The sequence below is a fragment of the Schistocerca gregaria genome, chromosome 4 (genome assembly GCF_023897955.1).
Source record: "Schistocerca gregaria isolate iqSchGreg1 chromosome 4, iqSchGreg1.2, whole genome shotgun sequence".
NCBI lineage: Eukaryota > Metazoa > Arthropoda > Insecta > Orthoptera > Acrididae > Schistocerca > Schistocerca gregaria.
In genome coordinates, this window is record NC_064923.1 from 669,307,331 (window position 1) to 669,331,674 (window position 24,344).

Sequence of the window (24,344 nt, forward strand, 5' to 3'; positions counted from 1 at the left end):
ACTCCAAAACCGATTTCAGTAATTCGTTTCTAGCTGCTGGTTCTCCACTTCCACAATCGATTTTCCCTCCCACGTAAATGCACTAGCGTGAATTAGGCTGGTATTACACTACCAAATTTCTGTGTCAAAGATTTTATCAAAGATGTGATCAAATATTCGTCAAATATATTTGACAAAGATCTTTGATGTGGCGCTAAAAAGGGGTATTACACTGTCGTCATATTTTTCGTCAAAGTTCAAGATGGCTGATAACAACAACTTATTATTAACCGCAGCAGTTGCACGTACCACATTTGCACTATGTGCACATGCGGAAGAGAAGTGGGGCAAAAAAAAAAAAAAAAAAAAAAAGGTACCTGAGTGAAGCCGTGGGTTTAACGACGACACGATCAATGCATTCAACAAAACTTGTTACATGACCCAAGTCGTACATCAATTACTTAAGAATGGATGAGCATACATTTCTGTATGTGCTCAGTGAAGGGTATCCTCATATGACAAAGCACAATACTCACTTAAGAACTGCTATATCTGCAGAAGACAGGCTCACTGTAACACTCCGATTCCTTGCTACAGGAGAGAATTAGGTTACGATGGTTTAGGTGATGTTATCTTAAGTCAGGGTGCCTGACGTTTTGAAGCGCCTCATCAGCTTCATACGTCTCTATTAATTTTGTAGTTGTCGGTACATACGAATTGTATTTACTGGCAATGTTTATAAAAACACTACAGACGACAGAACGCTGCAGCTACGCTTGCGCTCCACGTGGTAACCAGGTAACATATCACACTGTAGTGAACAGAAGACAAGTGACTTCTTTGATCAAATCTACAACGAGGCCCTAGAATAGATCAAATATTTTACGACATTTGACAAAGTTCCCTATTACACCATCCGATTCCTTTGCCAAAGGTACTGGACAAAGAAATTTGATAGTGTAATACCGGCCTTAGCGACATCGACCACGGAGGCGGTTTTATGAAGTTGTTTGTGAAATGCTTTAACGCGACTTTCCGTTCCGGTCCTTTAAGGGTGAAGGCCAATTCACCCTAGCCGTCACGTCACTTCACCCCAAAATATTCCACAGTGCCTTTCAAATGCAGTAAATTAATGAAGCTATTTTCATTAAATGCCTTAAACTTTAATTGAGAATGTCAGATACAATGAAGGAGGAAATGAGAAAAACCACACAATGGACAAGGCAAACTGGTTCTGTTCATTCCTTTATAAATATTGTTTGACGTATTTGTATGTATGCATATATCTTTCGCTAACAAATATATGTCAATATTTTTAAATATTGTTTTACTTGCCAACGAAATTTTTCAAGAACATACGTCATGGAATCTGCTTTGGCCATTAACAAACTTTATTGTTGTTGGTTCCTTAATTCCGATACTCTACTCCTGCTTCGTGTACCATTGACGTTAATTCATAACCTCACTTTCACCGATCGTACCGGGTTAAGGATTGAAGTGATGTGACGTGAACAGTGTGACTTGGCCGCATGTCTAAGGAACGTGTGATTTATAGCCGTTACGTTATTTCTCAGTATGCCCATACAGTGTGATGTCTTCCACTTCGCGAAGTTCACTGGTCGGTCAGAAACAACAATAAAGGACTGTTACACTTAATAATCCTTCGTCTGCTCAATGAGAGGAGATAAAATTTGGTTGTGAACTTGAGAGAAGCAACTGTACCCTAAAAGAAATATTTTTGCTTTGTATTTTGTTTAATTTGCAAGGGGGGTGGAAGAATTTCGAAGTAACTGTTGTCATGGAAACGTAAGAACACAAGCCGCCACAACAGCCAGTAGTTCTGTATGTTATTTAGGTCTTATTGATCACGTTGTTAGCCATGTTCGGAATTCAGATCAGAGATGGAGAATACACGAAGACTGTCTACGTAATGGTCTGTTGATTTTTGTTTCGTAAAATATTTGACCAAACCCACTGAGCTATAACTAGGAATGCACTCAACGCGACATTACTTGCCGTGCACTTTAGTTTGTTGCCTTGTTACTACTTCCATGCCATGATTACTAGTAGTTAAAGAAAGAAAAAAAAAACATTTATTGATTGTTGCCCGATTTCATTTGAATTTCGCAACGAATTTTTATCATAGTTTGCCAGTTGTGCTAGATCACACATACGAACATGCGCAGTTGACGGGCACCAATTTTATTCAAAAGTTCTGCCGTGCAAACGTACATTTATTCAAAGTGAGCTGAGGTAATGGTGACATTTGTCAGTTGCCATCACTGATGAAGACATTTTTGTGTTCGAATTATTCTACCTGTTAGTAAATTTATTATTGTAATCTCTGTCAGATTTGAGGTGATTTCTTTTTTTATTAATTGACAGATAAGACATTTCCCTTCTTATCTTACTGCCAATACAAGTAGGAAGGGTATTTCAGACCGATGGGAAAATTAAAATGCAACTGTAAAGAACAGTCAGGTCTTAGAAATATACTGAATTTTTTAAGACCCTTTAATTTACTTACTTGAAATGAAGGCACCAATTTTGTTATGGCTTCCTGACAACATAGCCAAAATATTTAAACAGAATTAGATTTATGCTATGTGAAGTAGGGCTTACTTGGCAGATAGAACTTGTGCCACATTTAAAGCTTTGATATTGGGATGTAGTGTGAGAGCAATGTATACCCTGTCATGCGATATTCCATAGGCATGCAGTTTGGTTAGAACACGCTTGTGAGGAACGGTGTTGAAAGCCTTCTAAAAATATGGAATCAATTTGACATCCTCTGCCGTTAGCACTCATTACTTAATGAGTATATAGAGCTAGTTGTTTTCTGAATCTGTGCTGATTATGTGTCAATAAATTGTATTCTTTGAAGTAATTCATACTGTTCGAATACAGTATATTTTCCAAAACCCTAATGCAAATTGACATTAGTGATATGGGCCTGCAATTCCATGGATTACTCCTATTACCCTTTTTGGGTATTTGATTGGTGTTCAGGAATATTTAGTTCATCTTCTTCGGTGAAGTAGTTTCAGAAAACCATGTTTAATAACTCTGCTTTAGTGGCACTGTCATCAGTGACTTCACCGATGTTATCATGCAGTGAAGGTATTGATTGCCACTGGTGTGCTCTATGTCTCAGCACGATATAGATAATTGGCATTCACAACATCAGTCCATGTCACAAGAGCAACAGACTCATGCTCTGCTCCCTTTATGCCCATACTGCTTCATTTAACGTGAAGGGACCACATGTCCCAAGGCTGGGCAATGTGTAATAGATGCCATAAGAAAGGACACAATGCTTCTGTATGTAACTCTTTCCAAACCTGAGTGAAGATGAAACAAACATGGACGTGAACAGTGTGTCAGCAGTGACTTTCTCAAAGCAAGTGCACGAGTTTAACAAATCACTGAGAATGCAGGTGGACATACGTGCAGCAGTAACATTGGAGAATTCTCACACTTATATGGATTTGGGTTCTCTCTGTGTGACTCCATTGTCACAGAGGCTGTCCATTCGTGGACAGTTTTCTGCACCTATGACTTACAAGTCTGTGGTTCATTCATTCATTAGCATTCCTAGTTGTGGACAATGTTTACGCTGAAATTCTGTTTGGTTTGGATGCTTTTAAACTGTTTGTGTTCTCCATCAACGATGAAGTGCATTTGGCTTCTGATCAAGTTGCATGTCAACAGTGAGATGCTCTCTTTGCTGAATTTTCTTCTCTTTTTTTCTTCAGGAATGAGTTGTGGAACACAATTTCATGCTCATATTATGATGAAACAGTCTGTCTGCCCGCCCCATTCTTTCCATGCTGGCCTGGTACTGGTAACTTAATAGGATCAAGTAAAAGCAGAAGTATATTGTCTTCAATCTCTTGATGTCATTCCGCCTATTTCATTCAGTGAATGGTCAGCACCACTAGTGATAGTCAAAAAACCTACTGGTAAATTATACCTCTTGGCAATTTTAATAAATCTATTAATGCACAGTCAGTCAGTGATACCTATCCTGTGCCGCACCATGACATGCTGTGAGTGAAATTATCGAGGGGGCTGGCATTATTTTCAAAGATTGACTTGACAGAGGCATATTTACATTTGCTGATGCCTTCTAGTTATCAGCCCATTTGGGTTTTATCACTACCAGCATTTATCTTTTGGTGCAGCAAGCACACTGGCTGTGTTTCAGTGTTTTTTTAGAGCAGGCTGCATAAACTATTTAGATTATACGCTAATGTGTGATGCCTCTACAGAGGAAAATTTGCAGAACATTCATGCTCTATTTTCTGTTTTACAGTCTGCAGAGTTAAAGTGCAATTTGGAGAGAAGACAGTGTATTTCAATCTTCCATTATTTGTTTGGTTTTTCAAGTGTCACATGCTGGCATTAAACCATTGCACCAGCATATTGATGCTATTGCTGCACTGCCACACCCCACATCAGTCAAGGACTTATAGGCATTTTTAGGTAAAATTGCACACTACCACAATTTCATATCAGACGCTGCTACAGTGGCAGAACCACTCTATGCACTATTACATAAAGAAGTTCCTTTCCACTGGTCCCCAGCATGTGATCTTGCATTCAAGTTCCCAGTCAGGCAGCAACAGCCAGCCGGGATAGACACAGCAACTTTTGCGATTTCCTAACCAGGAGCGAATTTCTTGAATTTCTGTATGTTAATTCAATTTCTAATAGCCACATTTCCTGTGTTTTCTTTTTCATTGGAAAGTAAACTGCAAGGGCCACAAGTAAGGCCTCCCCAGTTAGTCTGAGAAACATGTTCCAGGTGCTGTCTATGGCTGACACTGTTGCTGGGCCAGATGCTATTGCCTGGCCTGTTTCAGAGGAAATCTCTCAGCCTGCAAGATCTGAACAATCACAGAGGGTGGGATTATTGATAGTTGGGAGCTCCAACATTAGGTGCATTATGGGATCCCTTAGGGACATGGTTACCAAGAAGGGGAAGAAAGCCAGTGTGCACTCTGTGTGTATACTGGGTGGAGCCATTCCAGATGACCAGTGGTGATCCATGGTTTATTGGTGAATTCTTGGTTTGAACCCTTTAAATCTATTTTGGAAATATATTTTCAAATATTAGTGCCACTTAATTGCTGAACAAATTGTACTTGGGCGTGGCATTGTTTTCTTCATTAACAAGCCTCCATTCTACTTCTTAAAGACATGATTTAAAAGTCTGAATAGTTTCCTCATTTATTTTTTAACTGCTTTTCAATAGCTGTCAGTCAGATTCTCACAAATATTTATGTCATGTACATCATTTAGAGTGTGTTTTTTCCATCATAACCATAGAATTTAGTGAAAAGCAATGCAGGCTCTTTTTGTCTGTATCTCTCACTGTAGTATCAGCTAGTGTACTAGGATAGGAAGTTATGTATTGCCCTAGATGTACCACACACTACATTAACACTCTTTTTCCTTGCATGACAAGCATCTATGCTCGTTCAACTCGTCCCAAAAGCTTCATTTATCACCAAAATAATTTTTCTTGTGGAAATTTATGACATGACTCATGGGAGTCTTGTTCCTACTCCTCACATTGTGTATCTGTTTTGACAGAAACAATTACAACATAGTAGTAAGTTCTGCCAGAGTGTGGGCAATGTGTGGCCGTTAACTTTGAGCATGGCTTGCTATCGTCAGTAGGAAGTGGCTGTACATTATCATTCTGTATCTCAACAGCACAACATAATGATATTTATACCAAAACCTGAAATAGTTTAATAAAAGATGAGCTGCGACTGGATCTTTTGTTGAAACCCCAAGGACAATAATACTGCTTAAAAAAAGATTGATTTTAACTTTGATGTAAATCCCTTTCATTTTTCAGAAATGCGAAGTGCATGTGGATGGTAGCCACATACAAGTAACTCATTGAATAATTGTCCAGTATTTATCAGCATTGAAAAATTTGGAATTAGTTTGTGCAGACATGTCATTTGTACCCAGCGGCATGCACTAATTGATAAAGTATATCAGCACAATAAACTCGCAAAAACCAGAACCAACCCTTAATGTTGACTGGCATGGTCTATTGATTCCCAGCAAATCTAAATTTTGTAGCCATCAGTGCTATTCAAATTGAACCAGTTTAAGTCCATCACAATATGAATCTGTTAAACCACAAGTCTTTATTGGTTCACAACTGCAATGACCTACCATGGAAACTAAAGTCACTCATGCAAGACCTCTTCATTAATTTGGCCAGCTTGAAATCGGAGTCCTGAGATTTAGAAATTATCATCCCATTTTTAATTTTCACAATAATTGCATATAAATACATACGAGAAAATGTACAGAAAATCTTTTTTGGTCAGTTTGCAATCTCTTACTAAAATATTTATGCATTGACTATAATTAAATATATGTCAAATGTTATTGGAATATTAAAGAAGCAGCTTATGCTGGTAAGAGCATTTGTATCTCTATGAAGGATTGTTATTATATTTTTTAAATTAAAAATAATCTGTTCATTCATTTTATTTTTGATGTTATCCACTTTCATCTGGTGTACCTTAAGTGTGACTTTCATGATGCCTTCAGTTACTAGTTATTATAAAATATAATGGTAATAATGTTAATACCTTTTTAACTATTAAAGTTTCAGGCATGGACTTACGTTCAGTGAGCTCATCTCACTGTTACAGTTCCAAAGCTGTCATTGGTTTCTTTCTAGTATGGCTTAAGGCATTTGTCTTCATTGAAATTATATTAGTGTCAATACCCCAAGTCTCAGGCCCCTCCATCTTAGCTCATTCCCTGATCATGCTGCCAGAACACATCTCTTTCCACCTGGGAAACCTTGATGACTGCTGGGCCTCATGGCTGGTTAGATGCCTTGACCTATATTCAGTTTGCCTGTCACAGTCCATCTCACAACTGGCCACCCCAAACATTCACACCAGTCCACAGCCGACCTGTCAGATTCAGTGTGCCCTAAGGCAGTCAAACCAGTTGCTTATAATATTAAAAAAATGTAAAATTACAAGGAGACTGGCCAGCCATTTTTTTGCGTGATAATTTCAGACTTTACTGTATGGTTAAATGATGATGGAATCCTCTGGGTAAAATATTCTGGAGGTAAAATAGTCCCCCATTCAGATCTCTAGGTGGGGACTACTCAGTAGGACATCGTTATCAGGAGAAAGGAAACTGGTATTCTACAGATCGGAGTGTGGAATGTCAGATCCCTTAATCAGGCAGGTAGGTTAGAAAATTTAAAAAGGGAAATGGGTAGTTTAAAGTTAGATAAAGTGGGAATTAGTTAAGTTCGGTGACAGGAGGAACAAGACTTCCTGTCAGCTGAATACAGGGTTATAAATACAACAGCAAATAGGGGTAATGCATGAGTAGGTTTAATAATGAATGGAAAAAAAAAATAGGAATGTGGGTAAGCTACTATGAACAGCATAGTGAATGCATTGTTGTAGCCGAGGTAGACACGAAGCCCACACCTACCATAGTAGTACAAGTTGATATACCAACTAGCTCCACATATGATGAAGAGATTGAAGAAATGTATGATGAGATAAAAGAAATTATTCCTATACTGAAGGGAGACGAAAATTTAATAGTCATGGGGGACTGGAATTCAATAATAGGAAAAGGAAGAGAAGGAAAAGTAGTGGATGAATATGGAATGGGGGTAAGGAATGAAAGAGGAAGCCACCTAATAGAATTTTGCGCAGAGCATAACTTAATCATAGTTAGAGAGGATTGGTACAGCCGATTCATGAAAGTATATGGGATGGATCTCAGGCCACACATGGTCAAATATCTGTTGTCAGAGGTAGGAAAAGTAGGTCTTTTTTAGGATAAATCCAGACAACAGGTTCCCCTGCCTTAAAAAATACTGTAACAATCACTCAACACTGATTTCACAAAGAAAAACAAACCATTGGAAAGAGTAACATGGGGAATTTCACAGAATCAACAATCCTCCATCAAAACATGAAATCAATAAAAAAGCTACAATCTTTGAATTGCACGGTAGTTAGTATTATTGAGCACTGATGTAGAGACACCGAAATCCAACATGTAGTATTATCATTGTATGAAAAGGCAAATCCTTACTACAGAACTACTTCAAGGGGTGGAGGATCATGCATTTATTTCAGAAAAGGAATACAGTTCAAATCAAGACGTTACCTCAGTACAGTAAGTGAAGACAAACACTTTGAAATATCAGCTATTGAATTAACAGGGCTTGATATCACCAAGAAATTAATGGTTTTGTGTGTGTATAGATCAGTGGTAGTGTGGACACTTTTTTCAATATATTAGCAGGAGTTCTAGATAAAGTCTCAGGTACAAAGGTCAACATAATTCTGTGTGGGGACAGTAAAATCAACACTAATATCATAAGTGAATCCAGCAGCATCTTCATAAACATCCTTCAAAGTTTTGGCATGTCCTTATTCGTCAATAGTGCAGCAAGTGTTACTACAACAAATGCATCAGTAATTGACCATGTGGCCACAAATATGGACAGGGAAAAATGTGCTGTAGCTGTAAAAGATCTCAGAGTATCAGAACATCTCTGTCAAATAACAACAGTAGAATTAGGCATCAAATCATTCCCTAAACTATAAGCCTACAAACGACCTCTATCAGAAATCAAAATAAATTTTTTTTCAAAAGAACAAGAGAAACAAAGCTGAGATGAAGTGTATAAGGTAGCCAATGTGAATATAAAATTCTCTAAATTCTCCACATTGTTTGAATTGAACTTTGAAAAGGCATTTCCAAAAGTACACATGTCTGTATCAACATCTCACAAAAAAAGATGGATAACAGCAGGTATTAAGAAGTCGTGCCATACACTTAAACACCTCAGTTCCTGGAAAAGGATTCACAATGGTACAGAATTCTTAAATTTCTATCATAAATACAAAAAGATCTATAGGAAGGTGCTGATTGCTGCAAAAAAGTCATTTAATGACAAAATAATATATAATGTGGAGAATAAAAGCAAAGCAGTTTGGGATGTTATAAAAAAGGAAACAGGGAGAGGCAAACAAATGCAGAATAACATATTGCTAAGGGAAGGGGATAAGGTAATAACTGATCCACAACACTTAGCAAACTATGCAAACGAACATTTTTCAAGTATTGCAGAGAAGTTGCAGCAAAAATTCCCCGAAACAAATATAACACCTGTAAATAATGTTGCACTAAATACAAAGATGTTACTTCCAACCACAAAGAATGAAATCAATAAATATGTTCAAAAACTAAAAATTAAAAGGCAGTAGGCTTAGATGAAGTACCGGTGTGTGTACTCAAGCAATGCATAGGGATTATACAAAGCCCCTTAACGAATGTAATAAATGACTCCCAAATAAGACGATCATGTCTAGTTTTGATGAATCCTTCATGTCAGGGACATTTCCAGAGCAGTTAAAAGAGGCAAGAGTTGTACCTTTGCTTAAGAAAGGTAATGCAGAAGACAGAAAATTACCGGCCCATTTTCCTGTTGTCAACATTCTCAAAAATAATAATAGCAATTATGAAAGACAGATTAATGAGTTACCTGAACAAATACAATCTTTTAAGCGAATCAGAGTTTGGTTTCCAAAGTGGAAAAATTTGGAGTCAGCCATAACAGAATTCACAAAAATTGTACTTGATGCTCTACCTGATGCTCGGAATCTTGGCATCTCTCATTACTCACAACGCAGCCCTCTCACCATCATCTAAAAAAGACCTACTTTTCCTACCTCTGACAACAGATATTTGACCATGTGTGGCCTGAGATCCACCCCATATACTTTCATGAATCAGCTGTACCAATCCTCTCTAACTATGATTAAGTTATGCTCTGCGCAAAATTCTAAGGCATTTGACACAGGCAACCACAAGATTCTATTAAATAAATTAGAAGCATTAGGAATAAGAGGAGTAGCTAATGACTGGTTTTGATCCTACCTAGCAGATAGGGTACAAAGAGTAGAGATAAAACATACTTCAAATAGATCCACACATTCAGTAAAACACTTATGAGAATTATTATAACGTCAAGTTGAACACTTATATTTCAAAAGACGACACAATACATCTAAGTCACAGAGCGAGTAGACCACGTAAGGCATGTGTACACGGTAACGGTCAAATCTGCACTAAGTCCAAGTCTAGCGGACGCTGGCCGCTTAGCTGGTGCGGCTGGTGCATGGCTGGTAGACAGTGCCCCATGTAGAGGACACGCGTAATTGCGCGGCGGCACTTTGAATGATAGGAGCATCACAACACTTTTCCCCTCTTTCAAATTTTTGCACCGGTTTTGATGGAGGTGTACTGTAGACGGCTAACGTCCATAGGCATTGTTTGACTGGGCGTGAAGTCTTGAGGAGGAGGCTTCCCGTACGGATGAAGTGTCTCCGATGATGACAGGTCGAGATGACAGGAGACATAGGGGTCAAATCTGCTGGGGCCCCTTGCACCAATCTTCCCGTTGCGGCAAGTCCGATTGATATAACAGGAGACATGGGCAATGTGTCGGCGTCCGTAGGAGAAGGAGGCGAATAGAGTTGCTCCGACAGATGATGGTCATCTGGTTCCTGCAGGGCACGTCTCCTGGTGGTGTCCGTTCTTCTGCTGGCACTGAGATGATGGTGAGAGGGCTGCGTTGTGAGTAATGAGAGATGCCAAGATTCCGAGCATCAGGTAGAGCTGAAGGTGGTGTAGCGGCATCTGGAACAGGCATTGCCTGCATCCGAGGCCGAAACTGGTCCAAATGACGCACTGCAACACCCGTCTCCATCTGGATTTCATACAGGCGTCAGCCACGGTGTCGTATGATGCGGGCTGGACTCCATTTTGGCCGCCTGCCATATTCCCGTACCCACACAAGGTCGCCGGCGGTGAGCCGGCCAAGTGAAGGCAACCGCGGCCGTGAGGTGGAAGGCCACAGAAGATGAAGTAGCTTGCGGGGCTGTTGGCCATGTAAGAGCTCAGCCGGACTGTGGTCGCCCATGGTGGTGACACGGTAAGAAGCCAGAAATTTGAGAAGCGCATCATCAGCAACAGAAGTCAGGAGTTTCCTCATCTGAGCCTTAAATGTGCGGACCAGTCGTTCAGCCTCACCGCTAGATTGCAGATGGAACGGAAGGGCCATGACATGCATGACACCGTGACGAGCACAAAAATCCGCAAATTCGGAAGAGGCAAAGTGCAGACCTTTAAAAGTAACAAGAGTAGAGGGAAGGCCTTCCAAAGAAAAAATCCGGGCGAGAGCACTTGTGGTTGCCACGGTGGTAGGCGACGTGCAACGGACAATGAAAGGAAAGTTAGAGTAGGTGTCAATTACTAGTAGCCATTAAGTACCTAAAAAAGGAAGGTCCCGCAAAGTCAGCATGAATGCGATCCCAGGGCTTCTCAGGCGAAGGTCACGGTGACAAAGATGACTTCGGTGCGGCGGCCTGTAATGCACATGGGCAGCAGGCAGCGATTTCAGAGTCGATGCCAGGCCAGTTCGCATGACGGCGTGCCAGAGATTTTGTGCGACAGATACCCCAGTGCCCTTGGTGAAGGAGGCGCTAGACCAAAGCACGCAAAGACTCAGGTACTACAACACACAGCGATGCATTGTCGGTGGAAAGGAGGATAACACCATCCCTAGCCGTGAGGCGGTAGCGTGAAGCGCAGTAGTTCCAGAACGGATCAGAAGTCTTAGCGGACGGATGATCTTGCCAACCCTTCTGAATACAGCGTAAAACCTGGGAGAGGGTAGGGTCAGTACCTGTAGCAGCCGCCAGCTGGTCCCTGGTGATGGGGAATCCACCCACAACCTGCTGCTCGGCAACATCCAGGTGGAAACACAAAAGTTCGTCCCTATCGAATGCCAGGTCAGGACCCATGGGAAGGCAAGACAGTGCATCAGCATTCGCATGTTGAGCCGTCGGCCGGAAATGAATCTCATAATTGAAACGAGACAAGTAAAGAGCCCAACGCTGGAGGCAGTGTGCAGCCTTGTCGGGAAGTGACGTTGATAGATAAAACAAGGAAACAAGTGGTTTGTAATCCATAACAAGATGAAATTTGGATCCATAGAGAAAAACACCAAACTTATGAAGAGCATAAATAATGGCCAAAGCTTCTTTTTCAATTTGAGAATATTTTCGTTGGGCATCTATGAGCGTTTTGGAGGCACAAGCAGTGGGTTGTTCAAAACCGTCAGAAAAACAGTGTGCAAGGACTGCACCAATCCCTTATTGAGAGGCGTTCGTGGCAAGAACGAGATGTTGGCCAGGTCGATAAGTAGCCAGGCACGGGGCCTGTTTCAGCATAGTCTTCAATTTCTGGAAAGCCGCATCGCATGACGCGGACCAGTGAAAAGGCACATTTTTATGCAACAGGCGTTGCAACGGCTGAGTCTCCGAAGCCGCAGATGATAAAAACCTGTGATAGTATGCTATTTTCCCCAAGAAGGCCTGTAGTTCCTTAACAGATGTAGGGCGAGGAAGGGCATCGTTCGCAGCGACAGTTCGCTGAAGCAGACGAATACCATCCTGAGAGAGTTGGAAACCCAAGTACGTGATAGTTGCCTGAAAAAATTGTGATTTCTGGAGATTATACTTCAGACTCGCAGTCCGTAAGACATGAAAAAGTGTGCGGAGAATTTGAAGATGTTCTTCAGTGGCGGAGCCAGTGACAACAATGTTGTCCATGTAATTGATACACCCAGGGACAGGGAGTAATAATTGTTCCAAGAATCGCTGAAAGAGAGCAGGGGCGCTAGCACCCCCGAATGGCAATCGTTGGTATTGATAGAGGCCAAAATGTGTGTTAAGGACCAAAAACTGCCGGGAAGCAGGATTGAGAGGAAGTTGATGATAAGCTTCTGACAGGTCAATTTTAGAAAAATACTGGCCTCCAGCAAGTTCAGTGAACAGTTCTTCAGATCGGGACATAGGGTAAGTGTCGATGAGGCATTGAGCATTTACAGTGGCTTTGAAATCGCCAGAGACAAATATCACAATTTGGCTTAGCAACGACGACGACAGGAGAGGACCACTCACTTGAAGTAACAGTAAGCAAGACCCCAGAAGCAGTGAGACGATCAAGCTCCCGTTTTACCCGATCACAAAGGGTCACAGGAATGGACAGAGCCCGAAAAACTTAGGCCGAGCAGTGGGTTTGAGCGTGATATGAGCTTCAAAATCTTTTGCACGTCCTAACCCAGGAGGAAAAAGGGACGAAAATGTCGTCAACAAGGAATCCAATTGAGCATAAGGAATGGCATCAGAGACGATATTGACAGAGTCATCTATGGAGAACTCAAAAAACGTGAAAGGCATCAAAACCAAAAAGATTTTGCGCATTACTATGGTCGACCACAAATATGAGAACAGTGAGAACGACGGATTTGTAAGATACCTCAGCATCAATTTCTCCCAGGAGAGAAATCTTCTGTTTATTGTACGTCCGTAATTTCCTAGTTTTTAGAGTAGATTAGATTAGTTTTTTCGTTCCATAGATCCATGTTGAGGATATCCTCGTGGATGTGGAACATGTCACCTTTTTTTATTTTTTATTTTTTTAAAGCTGAAATAACAATACTAATAGTATAAATATATACAACACATCATTTGTTTCTATTAAAAAATTCGTCAATGGAGTAGAAGGAGTTGGCTACTAGTAAGTCTTTCAGGCTCCTTTTAAACTGATCTGTATTTGTAACTAAATTTTTTATGTGTGCTGGCAAATTATTGAAGATGAGTGTTCCTGAGTAGTGGACCCATTTTTGAACTGAAGTAAGTGCTTTTAAGTCCTTGTGCAGATCATTTTTGTTCATGGTATTGTATGTATGAACTGAGCTGTTTGTTGGAAAAAGAGATATATTATTCAGGACAAATTTAATTAAGGAGTAAATATACTGAGAGGCAGTAGTTAGTATACCCAGTTCTTTGAAGAGGTTTCTACAAGGCGTCCGTGAGTTTACTCCACAAATAATACGTATTACACGCTTTTGGACTCTGAAAACTTTTGTTTGACTTGAAGAGTTACCCCAAAATATTATACCATATGACATTATGGAATGAAAGTAGGCAAAGTATGCAAGCTTTTTCACTTTTATGTCGCCTATGTCTGCTAACACTCGAATTGCAAATACAGATTTGTTAAGGCGTTTCTGCAGTTCTGTGGTGTGCTCCTCCCAACTGAATTTATTACCAAGTTGTAATCCCAGGAATTTAAGACTGTCAACCTCTTCTATCTGCTCTTCTTTGTACTTTATGCATATGCTGGGTGGAAAGCTCTTACAGGTTCTGAATTGCATATAGTGAGTCTTTTCGAAGTTTAATGTCAGTGAGTTGGCTTTAAACCATTTATTAATATCCATGAAAATATCATTAGCAGATCTTTCTAGAACTACACTCGACCGACAGTGACAGGTGATAGGGTTGGAGAACCCAACTGAAGATACATCTGAGAATTGATGATAGTGCCAGCAGTACCAGTATCCACCTGCATGCGAACATCTCGACCAAGTATTTGGACAGTGAGGAGTAACTTCCCTGAAAGGGAAGATGTACAATTGACAGACAACACAGAATCAGAGTCATGTTCATGAACATCATGTATGTGGTCGAATTTGCAAATGGATGACACATGACCCTTCTTTTTTGCAGTTGTGACACATGGCCCAACGTTGGGGACAATCCTCCCGTGAATGTTTCGTAAACCACCGCGGATATGAAGGAAGTTGCCGGGGGTTTTGCTGCAGTTTCTTAGAGGTTTGTTTACGGTTAGGCCGAGGCTGCTTTCGGGAGCATACTGCAGCCACGTTGGCCAGCGGGGACACGCCACATGCTCTGTCAACAGAGGTTGTATTTCCCCAATGCCACCCCACACCTCTATTTGCGCTCGAGCACCGCGAGAAATTTAAAAAAAAACTACGCGATGGATAGGACTTCATCGAGAGTCGGATTTGCCAACTGAAGGGCATGTTACCTCACTTCTTTGTCGGGCGCCGACCGGATAATAGCATCCCGTACCGTGGAATCGGCATAGGATTCTTTGTGAACATCAGTAACAAATTGACACTTTCTACTGAGGCCGTGAAGTTCAGGAGCCCAAGCGTGATAGGATTGATTTGGTTGTTTTTGTCAATGATAAAAGGCAACACGAGAGGCTACCACATGCATTTGCTTATGAAAATATACGGACAGAAGTGAGCACATTTCAGCAAAGGACAAAGATGCAGGATCTTTGAAAGGAGCCAATTCGACAACAATCGATACATTTGAGGTGAAATCCATGAAAGGAACAGAGACTTACATGTTTGTTCGTCCATGACATGAAATGCCAAGAAGTTCTGTCGAAGACGTTTTTCGTAATCAGACCAGTCTTCTGCCATCTCGTTGTAGGAAGGTATAGACAACGACGAGAAACGCCCCGCATTGGGTGCCGCGACAAAATCGCGAATTGCCGACGTGAGAAGCGTTTGCTGTTCAATGAGACCTTGCAATAGTTGCTCTAAAGTAGCCATGGAAACTTGTGGGTCAATGATGAAAAGGAAAAATCCACTACCTCATCGCCAATTGTTATAGCATCAAGTTGAACACTTATATTTTAAAAGACGACACAATACATGGAAGTCACAGAGCGAGTAGACCACGTAAGGCATGTGTACACGGTAACGGTCAAATCTGCACTAAGTACAAGTCTTGCGGATCCTGGCTGGCTGGCCGCATAGGTGGCGCGGCTGCTGCACGTGGAGGACGCGCGTAATTGCGCGGCGGCACTTTGAATGATCGGCGCGTCACAACAAGAATCAAAGTACATTAATATAGGGTTTCCGCAAGGTAGCATATTAGGACCAATACTGTTCCTGATATACATCAATGACTTTCCCAGTAGTGTTACTCATGGTGAAAAAATTCTCTTCACTGATGACAGTAGTATTATAGTCACTGAGAAAATAAGAGAACTCCTTGCCGAGAAAGCAAATGAAACTCTCAAGGAAGTTTATGATTAGTCAATAAGCAATAAAGTGACATTGAACATAAAGATAACCAATGCCATGAATTTCATTTTGAAGAGGAAAAATGACAATTTTAAATTAAATGTAGATGGCACCTCTATAGACTGTGTAACAAATGCAAAATTTCTAGGAATGAATATTGATTCTCAGTTGGAGTGGTGTCAACACACAAAGGTACTTGCAAACAGATTGTCATTAGCATGTTATGCCCTTATAATCCAATCATCAGTGTGTAACATGTAGTATGTTTTAGTTACATATTATTCATATGTACACTCAATTCTTAGCTATGGCATTCTTTTTGGGGAACAAACACACAAAATATGATCACAATTTTCAAACTCCAGAAAAGAGCCATAAGAATAATAACCAAAACTACTAGTCTAGCTCATTGAAAAGATCTGTTCAAAACACTGGGGATTTTAACTGCACCATGTGAATACATTTACCAGTCACTTGCACACATCAAAAATAACATTGGTAATTACTGTACAAACAGCTCTGTCCATAACCATGCAACAAGAGGTAGACTCAACTTACATTTACAAGAAAAAATAAACATAAAACTCAAAACAGCATTTTCTACCAAGAAATAAACTGTACAATAAATTACCAAAAGAGATGAAAGAAATTGCAAAAATACACTTATTTAAAAAGGCAGCTAAAAAGTACCTGTTACGCAATACATTTTATACATTGAAGGATTACTTAGCTAAAACAGAGTAGGGGTTTGATAAAAAAATTATACAAATAAATAATAAGAATAATGATTATAAAATGTCCAACTTTCCACATAACACCTTCACTTTATGTTGTTTTCCTCTTTTTTCTTTTCGAGAAATACTTACCCCAAGCTATGCATAGTACAATACTAACACCTCTTCCTTTTTCTGAGCTTAACATCTCACTCATTATGTAGGGATGCTGACTTAGTTTTTCAGGATAGCAAATGGGAAGTTGTGGTACAGAAAATGGCCCAGAGATCACCAATGTGTGTGTGTGTGTGTGTGTGTGTGTGTGTGTGTGTGTGTGTGTGTGTGTGTAGTGAGTGAAGTGTTATGAAACAATGTGTGTATAGTGTGTGCAGTGACTGATAGTGAGATATAAGTGAAGAGTGTGGCATTACATTATTTAATAAGTTGTTAGTAAAAAAAAAGTATTGTATACCAGGAGTAAATCTAATGATTGTCTCTAACTAGAAGTATGTAAATATATGTGTATATGAATTAGCTTATTTTAAACTGATCTAAACTTGTAAATACTTTGATATGCCCTATATCCCTGTAAAAAGAAGTCTACAGATAAATAAAGCTGCTGCTACTACTACTAACACTTGGTTTAACAATCATGAAAGAAGGTTATATATGTGGAAGAGGCCTGGAGACAGTGGAAGGTTTCAGATAGATTATATAATGGTAAGACAGAGCTTTAGGGTCCAGTTTTTAAATTGCAAGACATTTCCAGGGGCAGATGTGGACTCTGACCACAATCTGTTGGTCATGAGCTGTAGATTAAAACTGAAGAAACTGCAAAAAGGTGGGAATTTAAAGAGATGGGACCTGCATACACTGAAAGAACTAGGGGTTGTAGAGAGTTTCAGAGAGAGCTTTTGGCAACAATTGACAAATATGGGGGAAAGAAATACAGCAGAAGTAGAATGGGTAGCTTTGACAAATGAAACAGTGAAGGCAACAGTGGAACAAGTTGGTAAAAAGACGGGGGTTAGTAGAAAACTGTGGGTAACAGAAAAGATATTGAATGTAATTGATAAAAGGAGAAAATATAAAAATGCAGTAAATGAATCGGGCAAAAAGGAGATCAAACATCTCAAAAATGAGATTGAGAGGAAGTGCAAATTGGCTAATCAGGGACGGCTAGAGGACAAATGTAAGGATGTAGAGGCATATATCACTAGAGGTAAGATAGATACTGCCTACAGGAAAATTAAAGATACCTTTGGAGAAAAGAGAACCACTTGTATGAATATCAAGAGCTCAGATGGAAAACAAGTTCTAACCAAAGAAGGGAAAGCAGAAAGGTGGAAGGAGTACATAGAGGGTTTATACAAGGGCGATGTTCTTGGGGGCAGTATTATGGAAATGGAAGAGGATGTAGAGATATGATACTGCATGAAGAATTTGATGGAGCTCTGAAAAACCTAAGTCAAAACAAGGCCCCGGGAGCAGACAACATTCCACTACAGCTACTGATAGCCTTGGGAGAGCCAACCATGACAAAACTCGTCCATCTGGTGAGCAAGATGTATGGAACAGATGAAATACCTCCAGACTTCAAGAAGAATATAATAATTCCAATCCCAAAGAAAGTATGTGTTGACAGGTATGAAAATTACTGAACTATCAGCTTAATAAGTCACAGCTTCAAAATACTAACACGATTTCTTTATAGACGAATGGAAAACCAGGTAGAAGCTGACCTCAGGGAAAATCAGTTCAGATTCTGTAGAACTGTTGGAACACGTGAAGCAGTACTGACCCAATGACTTATCTTATAAGATAGATTAAAGAAAGGCAAACCTACTTTTCTAGCATTTGCAGACTTAGAGAAAGCTTTTGACAATGTTGACTGGAATACTCTCTTTCAGATTCTGAAGGTGGCAGGGGTAAAATATAGTGAGGAAAATGCTATTTAAAATTTGTAGAGAAACCAGATGGAAGTTATAAGAGTTGAGGGTCATTAAAGAGAAGCTGTGGTTGGGAAGGGAGTGAGACAATGTTGTAGCCTACCCCCGACGTTATTCAATCTGTATATTGAGCAAGCAGTAAAGGAAACAAAAGGAAAATTTGGATTAGGAATTAAAATCCATGTAGAAGAAATAAAAACTTTGAAAGGTTTGCTGGTGACATTGTAATTCTGTCAGAGACAGGACCTGGAAGAGCAGTTGAACAGGATGGACAGTGTCTTGAAAGGAGGATATAAGATGAACATCGATTTGCTACGTATTGATTAATTTCTAAGATATTGGAATAATGTAAGGAATAAAGGTAACAACTCACTGAATATTTGAGGTGCTGTGTTAGCGACAGACACGTAAATAAGATTGAGAAAGTTGCTAGCCTTTGGACAATTCCTTCTTCAGAGCTGTAGACTACACAGTATACATGTACACCTCTGTAGCTACATTGTTATGGCTGACTATATTGTGCTGGCACTGCAGCTAGACTAGGATTAATATTTGTATTGGGTGGAGTGGATGAGGGGAAACAGGAGGTGCAAAGTGGGAGGGAGGGTTGGGGAAGGATTGTTGATGGCTTTGAGGGAGAGATGCTAGGTGAATGGGATAATGGCATAGGAATGTTGGGGCTGGGGGGGGGGGGGGGGTGTCACTTCGATTACCAGGAGTTGGAAAGTAGGATAAGTTGGATTACTGGATTGAAGGATGTGTTGCAAGGACATCTCTTATCTATGTTAATTTAGAGAAATTGTGGTTAAGGTAAGGATCCAAAGCGCATGATTTTTGAAGCAGCTATTGAAATTAACCGTGTGTTCAACAATATGTCCAGCCACTGAGTGGTCAACTCTGCTCTTGGATACAGTTTAGTGGTGGCCATTCATACAGAGGACATAAAATGTCACACAAAAATCTGCTATAATTCCTGTACAACAATTACTGTAGGTATTGGAATAACTTTGTTAGCTATGGGAAAGGATGTTATCTGGAAGGTAACCAATGTACTATCTTTTAATGGCCTGTTCACTACCCCTTGCTTCCTATATTTGGTGAGTAGCAATTTAGGAACATTTTATTCAGTTCTGGGTTGTCTGTCAGCGTCATATGTAGAGAAGTTTTAAAGCATAATGAGAGTTAATTTTGTGGTAGAAGTAAGATCTGAATCTGAGACAGAGTTGAATTATTAATCCCATTTTGCATTACAAGACAAAAATTATCAAATGTTTTTCCAGGTTTTGATACTGCATTGTTCTCCTTGTGGAATAACTAGCTCTCAGATAATGTAATTCAAAATTTGACATAGAATTTCCCTATAAATGTGCCTAGTGGTATTTATATATAATGGGATGACATTCCATGTTACTGATATTGAAACAGCTCTGTGCAACAGCCATTATGTTATTCTGAACTGAGGCTTTCACTTACTGTTATGACAAAATACTTGCTTTGATAGACTTTTTTCCTCTTGTGGTTTCAGATCAGGGACCAGCGATATGGAGAGGCTATTCAGGTGCTTAACAATGTTTTACGAACAAATTCCAATGTAAGTCCACTTTCGTTCACTTCATTCAAAATATAGAAAATATGAGTAGTGTAGCACAATTTTTGTCTATGTTATGTTTTTAACTGAATAACAATCTTGAAAGAGTAATTGTGTGTATAGGTTTACTTTAACATTCCTCCAAAAATATACCATGTGAAGCAATGAGATGTGTGATAGAAAAATACTGAATGTGGATGATTTGACAAATTACTTTTTTTTGATAAATTCTTCTGAATGTAGCATCAAATCTGAGTGTGATTTCAGTGCACTACCGCTACATTCAGCTACAAGTTCTTCCACCATTAATACAAATTTGACATCTACATCTACACACATACTCTGCAGGCCACCATACGGTGTATAGCAGATGATACCATGTACCACTACTGGTCTTTACTTTCCTGTTAAACTCGCGAATAGTGTGAGGAAAAATGGCTGCCTATACACTCTTGCTTGAGCCCTTATTTCTCTTATCTTATCTTCATGATTCTAATGCAAAATGTGTGTTGACAGTAGTATAGTTGTTCTGCACTCAACTTCAGATGCCTGTTCTGTGAACTTTCAACAGTGTCTCGCATAAAGAACATTGTCTTCTCTCCAAGGATTCCCATTTGAGTTCATGAAACATGTCAGTTCATCAAGCATCTCTGTAACACTCATGTGTTGATCAAATCTATCAGTTACAAATCTAGCAGTCCATCTTTGAGTTGTTTCAGTATGTTCCTTTAATCTTATATGGTGAGGATCCCAAACAGTATTCAAGAATGGGTTCCACTAGTATTCAATATGCGGTCTGCTTTACAGATGAACTGTACGTTCCCAAAATTCTCCTAACAAACTGAAGTCAACCATTCGCCTTCTCTACTACCATAATTACATGATCATTCCATTTCATATCGTTGTGCAATGTTGTGCCTAGATATTTAATCAGCATAACTGTGTCAGGCAGCACACTACTGATACTGTATTTGAACTTTACAGAATTGTTTTTCCTACTCGTCTGTATTAACTTAGATTTTTCTATAGCAAGGTGCCATTCGCCACACCAACTATATATGTTGTCTAAGTCATCTTGCATCCTCCTCCAGTCATGCAATGATGACAACGTCTTGTACTATGTAGTGTCATCAGCAAATAGCTGCAGATTACTGTTCATCTGTGTGTCAGATCATTTATGTCTGTTGCCCTTCATCTGTGGTTTACAGAGGGTTGTGGGGAAAGGACAAACTGAGTTTTACAAAAGCAATACTTTTTAAATCCTAGCTGATTTGTAGACAGAAGCTTTTCTATCATGAGGGAATTTATTGTATTCAATCTGAGAAGAGGTTCAAGAATTCTGCAGCAAGGCAGTGTTAACGTTATTGGTCTATAACTATGTAGGTCCATTCTTTTACACTTATTATATAAAGGAGTCACTTGTACTTTTTACCAATCACTTGGGACTTTGTGCTGCACAAGGGATTCACAATAAATGCGAACTAAGTAAGGGACCAATGACATAGAGTACTCTCCATAAAACTGAATTGGGATTCCATCCGGACGGGCAAGTTATTTATTTTTATTTTTTCTGTTGCCTCTGTACTACATTCTTCATACAGGAGTATTTGCAGCAGTTAAATGACAGTATGTTTGTACTGTCTTGCTTCATGAATGATTTTTAAAATGCAAAATTTAAATCTTCAGTTTTCTTTTGCTGTCTTCTGTTGCCACACCAGAATGGTCAACAAGTGACTGGACAGAGCCTTCAACCCACTTAGCGATTTTATATAGGACCACAATTTTCTCAGGTTCTCAGAAAGGTCGTTTGCTAAGGTATGTTGGAGGAAGTTGTTGTACGCTTTGCACATCAATCTTTTACAGACACACAAATTTCTTGTAATTTGGCTTGTCGTCATTGGCTCATTCTCTTTTGAAGGACGCAACAGTCTCTGCTTCCTAAACATTTTCCAGATTTTGTTATTAGACCACAGTGGATCTTTTCCATCCTTAATCCTCTTACTCTACACTTCTCCAGAACCTAAATTACAAACTTTGCCTGTAATTACCCTACGTCTGTCAGCCATTTACATATGTGGTATGTTATCAGTTTTAAAGTTATGTAACTCCATTTTCAGACATCCATATGACTGTGTAGATAACTAACTGTGCAATACAGTGAGCAAATCAAGCAGCTTACAAATAGACCTATAGTGTGCAAACTCATTTGATGTGCATGTAAGTGTTATGGTGCAGATGGAATACTGTGGTACCAAAGAATTTTGTGACACAGTGACCCACTTACAATCCCAAAGGCATGCAAGTGATGACACAATTGACCTGCATACCATCTCACACATTACATCAGTGTATGGTAAGATTCAGATAATGACATGTCAGTGCAGCATTGCATCAATCGCCCGTGTGTGCCACTGCTGCCAGACAGCAAAACGTCTTGATGCAAGGGTGCTACAAATAGCTGCCTACTAGCAGTGAAGGAATAGCAAAGAGTTCAGCAGTGGAGCGCAGTGGATCTGTGCGTCAGGACAGGAGGCTACTAGCCATGCTCTATGGGGTCCAAGGTTTGACTCTGTCTGGCCCCAATGGAATCCAATGAAGCTTCTGCCTACAAAGTGCTGGCTGTGCTAATCCAGTCACTCCAGCCTGCAGGAATGCTACACTAGCAACAGCTGCCAGCCGCCATCAAGCTAGAATTATCAATGCCTTGTCAGCTGACTGCCTCCCGGCAGCATGTATGACCTTCAGGGAAGACTGCTACTGGTACAAAGACATGTGGATCAAGGGCATGTTGCACCCACCAGATGTTTATGTGTCCTTGTATCTGCTCTAACTTGATGAATAATAATGAGTTTTCCTGAAATTTGTCATTCTCAGAAGACAACGCAAAATGGGGGAAATAATCCTACAAACGCTGAAAATGAAGAAAAACAGGACTCGAATTGTGTGAAACCAACAAACATGTACAAATGGAGAAACAAAGAAACATAAAGACATCCAGTAATTATGAAGAGAAGCAGTGTGTCGAAAACAAATTCCTTTTACTTGGCAATTCTCTTATGAAAATCATCAAAGTCCCGAACTGTAAAATTGATGCTCCACCTGGGATTAGGCTACATCAGGTGACAAAACACCTGAAAAACATTTTGGGTACCAAACAAAATGCAAAGGAAGGTGAAACCATGGCTGGCAACGAAATATATAAAGGTGTTTTTGTGCATGTGGGGACGAATTCTCTTCGCAGCTGCAGTGAAAGTGAGCTGATCAGCAAAACAAGAAACATAATCAGAACAGCCAAAAATACCTATCCTGGATCCAAGATAGTGATAAGTGGAATTTTACAAAGAATATCCGTGAGTGATAGCTACATAGACAGGATAAATGACTGGGTGTGAAATCAGTGTGGTACTTTAGGGGCAGTATTTTTAGATCTTAATAAGTTTATCATCAATAAGTGGCTAGGACAAGGGACTTCATCTGAATAGGTTAGGATCAAAACCTTGCAGTAAAGTGTTGGCAGATGTGTGCGCTTTTATAAAAAACAAGGAAAACTGACTTTTAGTAAAGGGAGTGGTAATTTAAATAAGACTACCAAAAATATTAGATGTATTTCCACCAGTAAAAAAGATCATCTACTGGTACTAGAAAAAAATGAAAACAGAAGTCAGAAAGCAAAGCAAAGGTAAGAGCTCAACCAAGTGATCCAGAAAAAATTGTTCATAATTTGATGCTGTTCCATCAGAATGTTCAGTCTCTGTGCAATAAATTAATGGAATTGGAACTAATGCTTTCGCATGAATTAAATGGTGCTTCTGTGCTATATCTTAATGAGCACTGGTTAAGAGAGGATATATTACAAACAGGGAACATAACAAACTATGAATTGGCAGCCTACACTTGTAGAAAGCATCTTCAATGTGGTGGAAACTGTATCTTCGCCAGAAAAGGAACAGCTTACAAAAATATGGAACAGCTAAAGACACTAAATAGGGAAAAGGATTTTGAAATATCATCCATAGAATTACCTTTACACAGAACAACTGTAGTAGGCCTTTACAGATCTCCTAATGGAGACATAAAAAACTTTCTTCAACCGATGGAAGAAACATTAATTC

At 39.6% G+C, this 24,344-nt stretch overlaps 1 protein-coding gene across 4 annotated transcripts in view; it reads left to right on the forward strand.

Annotated features, from left to right (window-relative positions):
- Positions 1-565: 565 nt before the first annotated feature.
- Positions 566-24,344, forward strand: part of LOC126268192 (tetratricopeptide repeat protein 30A) — a 152,211-nt gene continuing 128,432 nt past the window's right edge. For 2 of the 4 annotated variants that reach the window (XM_049973802.1, XM_049973804.1), the window contains exons 1-2: positions 566-777; positions 20,170-20,235. In XM_049973802.1, the coding sequence (XP_049829759.1) occupies positions 712-777; positions 20,170-20,235 (132 nt within the window). In that variant the 5' untranslated portion in view covers positions 566-711. Of the gene's footprint in view, positions 778-1,759; positions 1,913-20,169; positions 20,236-24,344 lie in introns of those variants that run through there. The other 2 variants (XM_049973805.1, XM_049973803.1) reach the window with 2 other exon arrangements.